This window comes from Aplysia californica, unplaced genomic scaffold (genome assembly GCF_000002075.1).
Source record: "Aplysia californica isolate F4 #8 unplaced genomic scaffold, AplCal3.0 scaffold00330, whole genome shotgun sequence".
In the NCBI taxonomy this organism is placed as follows: domain Eukaryota; kingdom Metazoa; phylum Mollusca; class Gastropoda; order Aplysiida; family Aplysiidae; genus Aplysia; species Aplysia californica.
The window spans coordinates 769675-780154 of record NW_004797600.1 but is presented as its reverse complement, the minus strand read 5'-3'; the positions used below and the strand labels follow the sequence as shown (position 1 = coordinate 780154).

The 10480-nt window shown below is 40.1% G+C and overlaps 1 protein-coding gene across 1 annotated transcript in view; it reads left to right on the top strand.

Moving 5' to 3' along the window:
- The first annotated feature begins 3014 nt into the window (after positions 1–3014).
- LOC101864161 (protein adenylyltransferase SelO, mitochondrial) overlaps positions 3015–10480 on the top strand; it is a 17767-nt gene continuing 10301 nt past the window's right edge. The window contains exons 1-7 of the mRNA XM_005102561.2: positions 3015–3093; positions 5473–5850; positions 6168–6406; positions 6765–6903; positions 8125–8270; positions 8997–9120; positions 10256–10371. Coding sequence (XP_005102618.1) covers positions 5512–5850; positions 6168–6406; positions 6765–6903; positions 8125–8270; positions 8997–9120; positions 10256–10371 — 1103 coding nt within the window. The 5' untranslated portion in view covers positions 3015–3093; positions 5473–5511. The remainder of the gene's footprint in view (positions 3094–5472; positions 5851–6167; positions 6407–6764; positions 6904–8124; positions 8271–8996; positions 9121–10255; positions 10372–10480) is intronic.

Below are 10480 nucleotides of genomic sequence, written 5' to 3'. Positions count from 1 at the left end.
TATATATACACAAATACACACACACACACACCTACACACACACACACACCTACACACACACACCTACACACAGACACAGACACAGACACATACACACACAAACCAAAAATACACATACAAACACACACACACGCACACACAAACACACACATACGTACAAAAACATACACACACACACAAACACCCACACATGCACACACACATACACACACAAACACTTACACACACATATACACACACATACACACATATACACACACATACACACACAAATACTCACACATGCACACACACACACACATATACACACGCTAACACACACATATGCACGCACATACACACATACAAACACATACACACATATATACACACAAATACACACAAATACTCACACATGCACACACACACACACACACAAATACACACGCAAACACACACATGCACACACACACACACACACACACACACACACACACACACACACACACACACAAATACACACACATGCACACACACATACACACAAACACACAAACACACACATGCACACAACCTACACACATGCATACATACACATACTCTCGTATCCTCTCTTCCACAAACATATGCGCACAATTATATAGTCCTCCACATCATAATGCTTGCACTCACTAAGAGATCCACAGTCACACATGAATGTTAGAAATGAACAACTATATTGTTAACATGAATGTTTATACAAGATACTTAATCGGCATTCTAATTGATAGTATTTCTATGGTATTTTTTGTTCTGTTTGTTTTTTGTCGTTGTTTTGTAAGGCTTTGTAAAAAGCAAATAAACTGACAAAAGCTGCAAAGATCACAAGTAAATGAAGATCAGCAGAAGCAAAACCAAGGTAATGAAAATACAACAAAATCACCAGGCCCATAAACATCAGAATCAACAGCAGCAAAGTCAAGCAAGAGGCAAGAAGAAGAGTTCTAGATCTAGTAGGCTGCCTGGAAAGTTTGTTCACCCAAGACGGGAAAATGGAAAAGGGAATAGAAACCAGAATCTTTTTTAAAGGCCAATACGGTGCGACTTACCAACTAACACCATTACTTTCTCATCCCATCGTTACGAGTATAATGTAATGGAAACAAAGTACAAACACATTGATATCTGATCTTCATTCCAAATCTTTGCTAACAAGCCCAAACATGAACGATAGCCAAGATCACCAAAGCAAGATTTTAATTAAGGCCTGCGAAACTAAATGCCCTAGAAAAAAAATGAACATTACAGAAAGAGGCAGGGTGAGAAACAAGATTGTCAGAGAACAAATTGGCTCACCTCACTGTTTGGAATACATCGATAAACAACACAGAAAAAGCTTTGGACATCTTCAAGAAAACCACCAGACAGTATGGCAGCGAGCATACAAACAGAGATCAGACGGATACAGAGGAAGAGGCAGGCCCAGAAAAAATTGGATCGAGGGAGTCGGAGAAACATTAAACAAAAACAATACTTTGACCATGCAACACACACACACACACACACACACACACACATACACACACACATACACACACACACACACACACACACACAGAGCAAAGCGCTTACTTTCTAGAAAGCACGTGTGTGTTGTGGGTGCAATCTTTTGTTAGACGCCTAGATCGTGACCTATCTCTGAGGTTGAGGGGTGCACGTTGGGAATCGTTTTATGTACATGTACATTAAATGATCTCCAAAGGTAACACCTCCGTGCTGACTTTGTTACAAGAATGGGGGACTGTCATGGTAAAACAGCAGGAAGTTTTACTGGGGTAGTGGCAGTAAAAATGCAACAGCAACAGCAAAAATTCAGCTATAATTTTCAATAAAGCAACAAGAACAGCACACGTGAAAGTGCCAAGAACCTGCAGTTTTTGTTAAGTAGCTAGCCACAAAGTTTTGGGACCTCAAAAGCTGTCTTTCCATAGTCATTATAACCTACGTACTTTGCAGGGGTCATGAAGGATACTTCTGTGATCCCTAGAGGCAGCATTCTACTTACTTAAGGCAGGGTATATGGCACTTTCCATTATACAACCAGCTAGGGATGCGTCCCTTTTGGACGAGACCATATATTAGAAATAAAGGATAGCCACCATCTCTTTGAGTTATTAGAACATATTATTATAATATAGCAGTAAAATTTTGGACAAAATAAAGATACACAGCAAAGCTCTCAATGGAATAACCCTCCGTTTTCGTAATGTCGCCTCGTGTACAACTTTGTACAGCTCCATAAGCTTGAATAAGCCTGACACTTGTATAATTATTATTATTGTTGTTATTACTATTGCTATTACTATTACTAGTATTGAGGGTTTTTTACTTATACACCCGTCTCTTGTTCACGTTTTATATACTTCTTTTCGAGTAGTATTTTGCATGCTGAACACGAAAATGGCCTTTATTTTTGCCGCAAATCAATAGTTATTGAGTTATTGATGTTTGAAAATAGTAAATTTAACAATATGGGGGTTTCAGGGGGGCATGCCCCCCCCCCCCTGACCTAAAAAGAATTTGGGGGGCTTCAGGGGGGGGGGGATGCCCCCCTGCATTTCACAATGGTTTGATGTTTTGGCAATTAGGATTGATATTTACTTGAAAACAATTGCTTTGCAAGGGTTTTAGTGGCCATATGTGTGTTCTACAGCGAAAACTATGGCAGTTTAGCCTTCAAATCAATGCATATATGTGTGGGTGCATAAGTAAAAATTTACCCAAGTCTTTTTATCACTATTATTATTATTGTTGTTATTATTATTATTATCATTATTATTATTATTATTATTATAATCATCTTTATTATTATGATTATTATTATGATTACGATTATTATTATTATTATTATTATTATTATTATTATTATTATTATTATTATTATTATTAATTATATTATTATCATGATGATGATGATCATCATCATCATTATTATTATTCTAAAGCCTTCTAGGACGTTATGTACTGTGCGACTATAATGTTGTACGACGAGCTAAGGGGAACTACTCTATCAAATTTTAATGTGTGAAGTGAAGTCGGTTTGTTTTGCTTTCATCTGGTAACTTTCGTAACCTGGTAGGTATAGATCTAGATTTAGTTACAGTTATAACGAAGACGCCACCCACTGTCGGGGAGACTGCAGTTGTCTTAGGCAGGTGGATGTCTTACACAGTGCCATTATAATAAGTTTGTTTGTTTTTAATGCAAAGGGAGGAATGGGAAGTGGCTGTTTGTAAAGATTTTAAAAAGAGGTAATTGATCATCATTGTCATTGGCTTGGCATTGGTAGGCCTAGAGAAGAGCCTTGACTACATCTAGATCTAGACTAGATGAACTTAAGTCACTTATGGTTCTGTTGCCAGACAAAAGTTACACAAGTTAGTAGCCTACTTCTTAACTTTGCAGTATTAGCAGCAGAGTCTAATTGACTGATTGACAAATTTTACTGACTTTCACACGTGCACACAGATGCACTGGTTTTGTCTTCAAAACACACAAAAATGACCATAGATCTATGGCCTTCCTAGATCTATAGATCAGATCTAGATCTAGATCTATGTCTGCCGAACACAATACACAAACGGATAGCTAGAGACTAGAGAGCGACGACTAGATCTCTAAATGACACTAGCTGATATTTATAGTAACAGCCATCTTGTTTTGACCTCGCTAAGGGGTTGCCTGCCGCGTCATCTGATCGTGATTCTAAAAAATAGTGGTAATCCTTAGGAAGTGGCTATCCTCACCCGGGGTGAGAATAAAAATACGATCGACCTCTCACCCTGGGTGAGACTTGCCAGCGTTGGCTATTCTCACCCGATGTGAAGGCCACCTCTATTCTCACCCGGAGTGAGAATAGTGCAGGCGAGTCTTGTGGCTATTCTCACCCGGTGCGCGTTCACCCTAAACCACAGAATTCTACACTGTGATAACAGAAAAATTGTAGAATTCTGTGCCGTGAACAAACATTCCATTACAATTGTAGCCTACTGAAAGCGTACAATTTTGTCTGTGGGCAGTGGAGAGAGAGAGAGGAGTAGCGCGAGAATTTCCGGGCAAAACAAAATGGCGACCCGCGTAGTTCGGCTCGATTCGAAAAGTTAAATAGCCGTAGCATCTTTGTAGACAACCAAATTAATTTACTTTTGTGTTTTAACATCATTTTTTAACTTTGTTTTGGTCAATTTGATCGCCCACACCGATAGACAGTATTCAGAAAGAGAGAGAGAGAGAAGAGGGGAGGAGTTGATCTTGCGAGAACTTCCGGGCGGGTGAGAATAGCCACTTTCCGATGTGAAACAAGACCTGTTTTTCCTAATTTAGGAATATTGTCTATCGGTGTGTATGATCAAATTGATAAAAGCAAAGAAAAAATGACGTACAAAAGTAAGCTAATTTGATAATCTACAAAGATGTTATTGCTGTTTCACTTTTCAAATCGAGCCGAACTACGCGGGTCACCATTTTGTTTTGCCCGGAAGTTCTCGCAAGATCTACTCCTCCCCCCTCTCTCTCTCTCTGTCTCTTTCTGAATACTGTCTATCGGTGTGGACGATCAAATTGACCAAAACAAAGTTTAAAAATGATGTTAAAACTGAAAAGTAAATTAATTTGGTAGTCTACAAAGATGCTACGGCTATTCGACTTTTCGAATCGAGCCGAACTACGTGGGTCGCCATTTTGTTTTGCCCAGAAGTTCACGCGCTACTCCTCTCTCTCTTTCTCTCTCTTTCTCTCCTCTGCCCACAGACAAAATTGCACGCTTTTAGGCTAACAGTAGTAATGGAACGTTTGTTCAAGGCACAGAATTATACAATTCTGTTATCACAGTGTAGAATTCTGTGGTTCAGTGTGAACGCTACACTGGTTGGCCTAGATCTAGGCTATAGCAGTGAACGCACACCAGGTGAGAATAGCCAAAAGACTCGCCTGCGCTATTCTAACTCGGGGTGAGAATAAAGGTGGCCAATCCTTAAACCTTCTCTGCGGTCCCTACAACTTTGTTTTGGCAGTGAGACCGCACGAGTCTTCCGGTAGATGACTCGCAGGAATGCCAGATTGTCACGTCGCCACGTCATTTTGATGTTTCCCATTTTTATTATTTTGTTGCTAGATCTATGTTACTGTTAATTATTTAAACAAAATATAATACAGGGAAAGTAACTGTGATTTAAAATCTTGGTAAGATTGAGGAATTCCGGACCAGCGGATTGGGACTACTTTTGCCTAGGTCTTTATGTCTCAACCTTAGGAACTCATGATCTTGCCCAGTTTTTAATCTCTCTCAATGAAAAGTCTCAGACCGGTAGATCTATTCATCGTTAAAAGTTTGTCAGGGGGGAGGCCCCCCTGAACTTCCCCTTCCCCTCATTCTTGCAAAATAATTAAAACTTCATGAAATTGAGTTCCTTAACCATGCCGAGGGATCTCAGTTCTCTCCACTTCTTTCTACAGGTTGGTTGATGATGGACTGACTGGCCACTACACGTTTAGATGAGTCGGAATTTCGTTAAGTGTTGCATTAGTACTCAGCGGAGCCCAGAGCACGTGGCGGCCTTTAGGGGGCTTCAGCATTGTCATGTTCCACAGCCTGGGAGAGGGAGACAGTCCATAAGATCATATTCCCAGTCAAGCTCTGAATATTCTGATTCAAGAAGATCTCACCACAGAACACAGTCAGCAAGAAATATCATTTGCCTTGCTGGTTATGCTGTGAAACGTTTTGTTCACAAGATGGCCGGAGCATCACCAACATTAGAAACTCTGAACTTTGATAACCTGGCTCTGAAATCATTGCCAGTGGATCCCAATGTTGAGAAAACACAAAGACAGGTACGTTCTTATGATTTTTTTATCTTTTGGGGGAATTTTTGGGCACTGTCCCTTGATATTCTCATCATCCTACCTGGCTTAGAAGTGTCCTTTCACTTTTCTAAACTTGGGTTTACAGAAATTTATATCCAAAATAACGTTAACTCCGGGCACGTTGGATGAATTTTTTTTAAATTGTAAGAGGAGCCTTGTTATTTATTCAATACCAGGTAAATCGTGAATTCTTATTTTAATGTTGAATTAAGAGCTAGTCTTCTTCTTGCTTTTATTATTTGGTTCCTCACTTTTTCATGTCTGTGTGTCACATGAACTTTCAGGTGCCAGGGGCATGCTTCTCCCAAGTCAGTCCAACACCTGTGAAGAGACCAGTGTTGATCTGCAAGGCGCTTCCTGCCCTTGCACTTATCGATATTTCCGAGGAAGAGTCGCAGCGGCCAGAATTTGTCGAGTATTTCAGTGGAAACAAAATCCTGCCAGGTTCGGAGACTGCTGCACACTGTTATTGTGGTCATCAGTTTGGCTACTTCTCTGGCCAGCTTGGAGATGGAGCTGCAATGTGAGTGGTCAGAGACGATTTTGACATAAATTGATTGTAAACTTCTCTTATTCTCTTTATTTCATTCTTCAGTCTTTTCATTCATTGATTGGTTTTTGTATGGAATTCTTAACTGGTGGCAGACTGGCAGGTGTGAGGGCTGGCGTCATGGATAAGTCAAATTCTTAATTTGGTAAATAATGTTTTTTCGAGAATGCTTTCAAAGACAACTTTTTGTGAGAAACTGCACAATTCTGTTCAAATGTCCCGCTGAAAAATAAAGGCAAGTTTTTCAATAAAGTCTTAGATATGAGCATGACCTTCTAGAATAGCTTCCCTTTATTTTGATGTCCTCCTGATTTCCATTTGTACCTGCCAGGTATCTGGGAGAGATTGTGAACAGTGCTGGGAAGAGATGGGAAATACAACTGAAAGGTGCAGGACTCACTCCATACTCACGCACAGCAGATGGCCGGAAGGTTCTTCGGAGCACCATAAGAGAGTTCTTGTGTAGTGAGGTGAGAGCTTTGTCTTAATACAGTGGAGTCCACTTATAATGAGTCTGGAAAAAACGAGAAGTCTGTTATAAAGACACTATTCTAAAACCCCGTTTTTTTGTCCTGTTTACCTTTGTAAATAGAATACTGCTATTCGCTATCAGACAAACAAGAGAGTCGGTTATAGCAGAATATTCCTGCTGATGTGCACAATGCATAGGCCAATTATACATAATGCGAAACCTCGCCATTTGAGAAACTTGTTGGTGATCTTGCAAAACAAAGAATAGGAGAGCCCATGTGCGTCAACAATGAAGGCCAGAGCAACTGAGTAGGGAGGGTGTGGCATGCACAGACAAGCAGAACGCATCGCGTGATAGGCCAGCGTAAGCCTAGTTTAGATTATCAAGGCCTACCATGCCTCTCACTTCTCCAATGCGGGGATGGAGATGTCACAGCAATGTGATGGATGGAGAAAATGTGTGACGTGCGCAAGCAAACAGAATGCACCACAGGGTGGGGTGGGGAAAAACACAGCGGGTGAGTTAGCCCAGAACCCTTTCTTTCTGATCGCCAACGCCGAGCTGTCAGTCCACATTGCTAGATCTAGCGCTAGAGAAAGAAACCTGATTCGATTTTTGATCAAGTAAGACCTAGAGGTCATGTTGAAACAAAATCATCATCAGGGGAGATAGCAAAAGGAAATAAACAGAACACCAAACTCATAGATTAGGCCTACTTTACAGTTTCCCTTGAATTTATTACAGGATCCCTTATAGCGAGAATCCTGCTATAACGGACATTTTGCTCCGGTCCCCTCCCTCTCGTTATAACAGGATTCCACTGTAATATGTTCTGTGCCGAGGAATTTTTTTCTTTCTCTAATGTGGTCTAGTTTGAATATTTTTTACTTCCCAATCAAGTTGAATAGAACTGCACGGCTTTCTTAATTTATGATCGATGGTGGTTGTAGTAGATATTTATTGTTAGCAGTTTTTCAGTGAGGGCAACACAATTCTTTTTCTCTTCCCCCCCCCCCCCCCCCCCCCCACCCCCATTTCAAATTCAAACTGCTTGATCCACATCTTCTGGGGTCACCAAGGAGGTCACAGAGGTTGCTGCAGTTATGTCTCCCAAGAACACAAAAAAACATGCTGGAGTCGTCACAATGTGCAAAAACTTTAGGTTCATTCTTTACTTTTACGGAAAAGGCAAGTAACACAAACTCACTCTCTCTTTCAGGCTATTTATCACCTTGGTATACCCACCACCCGTGCTGGCTCTTGTATCACTTCTGACTCGACAGTCGTCAGGGATATTTTCTACAACGGAAACCCCAAAGACGAGAGATGCACACTTGTGCTTCGGATCGCGCCCACATTTTTACGGTAAATCTTTCTGTGTATGTTTGCAGAAACAGAGAGATAGAGAGGATTTTGTGTGTGGATGTGTTGTTGTGTTTGTGAACTTTTTGTCACAGAAGCTGGAGGAAGCACACTGTCAATTTCATGTAGTGGAGGGTCAATAGAGCAATAACTTGTCTGATTTTTTTTTCTTCTTTTTTGGGGGGGTCTTTAGTGCATCCAAATATGTCAGAGGTACCATAAAACCTATCAATTTAAAAAATCCTAAATTCTTGCTCTTGTGATACATGTAATTATCCTTGCATAGCTTACTTGGGGGGAGGGTTCCGATCGTAATAACTGCCATATATTGAACTTTGTAAAGATAAATCTTTCAAAGAGGAGTCGTAGAAGAGTTTATACTTCAGTTTTATCTCCCTTTTAACACTATTCAGTTAATTTTGTAGTTTGTTTTTTAGAAAATGTTTTTCCGTACCATTTAGGTGAGTGATGATACTTTCACAGACTACATCAGTGTTTGCATTCTCAGTTCTCAGAACTGTTTTCAGTATAATCCTTACAGGCTGTGCTGTACCTACGGTTACATTTCAATTAGTCAATCTAAGACTCTGTCATACGCGCCTTTTTAAAATGGCCTGTGGCTGAGTATTACACTAAGCAGTCAGTTTGATAATACAAGAAAAGTAATAAAATCACGTTGTCTTGTTTATGATTTATTTTATAAAGCATGATCTCTGATGTCACTGACAGGTTCGGCTCCTTTGAGATTTTCAAGCCAATGGATTCCGAGACTGGCCGCCAGGGCCCCAGTGTTGGCAGGAAAGACATACTGACCACCATGTTAGATTATACAGTGAAGAATTTTTATCCCGAGGTGAGTTTCACAATGTGTTTAAAACTGAGACTATAGTGCCCTTTTTAACAATAATTAAGTCTTTCGAGTGTGTTTCATGACATACTGGCTTCTTGATTTCTAATTAAAATATTAATACCGAATAACCCCTTCGTTACCTATATGACGTACGCCGTTTGTCAGTTTTTCTTGTGCGGAGAAGGAAGCAAGATGCTGCTGTGATGTGTGGCATTTGTCATGCCTTGCAAAGCTCGAGGACCATAATGACAGGCGTTGTTCATCATGTTTTCTATTCAGCATACTGCTTCTGTTAGACGCTCTTTGACCGCTAAATCTAGTGCTACTCTTTGTCCCCCCGGATCCAAAACTTTGCCCAGTCAAGCACAAACTGACCACAAAGGGGTTAAGTGAAAAGAAAAGTAATCAAGCCTGAATACTCTTCCATCCACTCGTGTCTGCATGAACTGCTTTGAACAACAGATCCCAGCGAGGCGCTAATTTGGTTTTGTTGATATTCATTCATTTTGTTTTATTTATTTGTACTTTTTTTTTGCAGCTATGATGTTTTAAAGTATGTTTCTTGTGCCTAACAGCAAAAGTTTGGAGACTGGATGGTGCGCTGAGTGACAACATTATAATATATATCAAAGTTGACTAGTTGATGCACAGTGTGCGGTAGGAGGGTAACACTGGTAGGCCCTACCTCTTTTCTTTCTTTGTCTCTGTACTTTCTGTCTATCTGTCTTAATACTTCCCTGCACCAAATGACCTGTATTTTGCCGATGTACTTCTCTTTACCAGGGTTCCTACTGATCTTGGAAAAATTTAAGAATTTTGTTTCTATCTTCCAAGACATGGAAAACTCTTGGAATTTTGGGAAGTTGGCAAAAGTCTTGGAAAAACATATTTTTAACTAGATATATTGTAAAAATATTTCCTCAAAGTTTAAGTGGCCTCTACTTTACACATTCTGAACAAAGAAATACCACACCAGAACAAATTTTCTTCTGAAATGACAGGTTATTTGTCTTGGAAAAAAGAAATCTGGTCTTGAAAACTGTTGGAAAAGTCTTGGGGGGAAAAATCTCCTGCTCAGTATGACCCCTGCTTTACTCAAACAAACAAGCTGACACATTCATATTGGAAATCTCCCCAGATTTGGGCCAGTCACTCGAGCAATAAGCCTGTCATGTACGTGGAGTTTTACAAGGAAGTTGTGAGGAGAACGGCCCGGCTTGTGGCGGACTGGCAGTGTGTGGGCTGGTGTCATGGGTTAGTTATACTTTTATGTATGTACTCTCTCTGTATCTCTCTGTCTTTTCTCTGAGTCTCTTTCTCTGAATAAATTCTTTTCTTTCTCTTTTCCTCTTTCTTTTCTCTC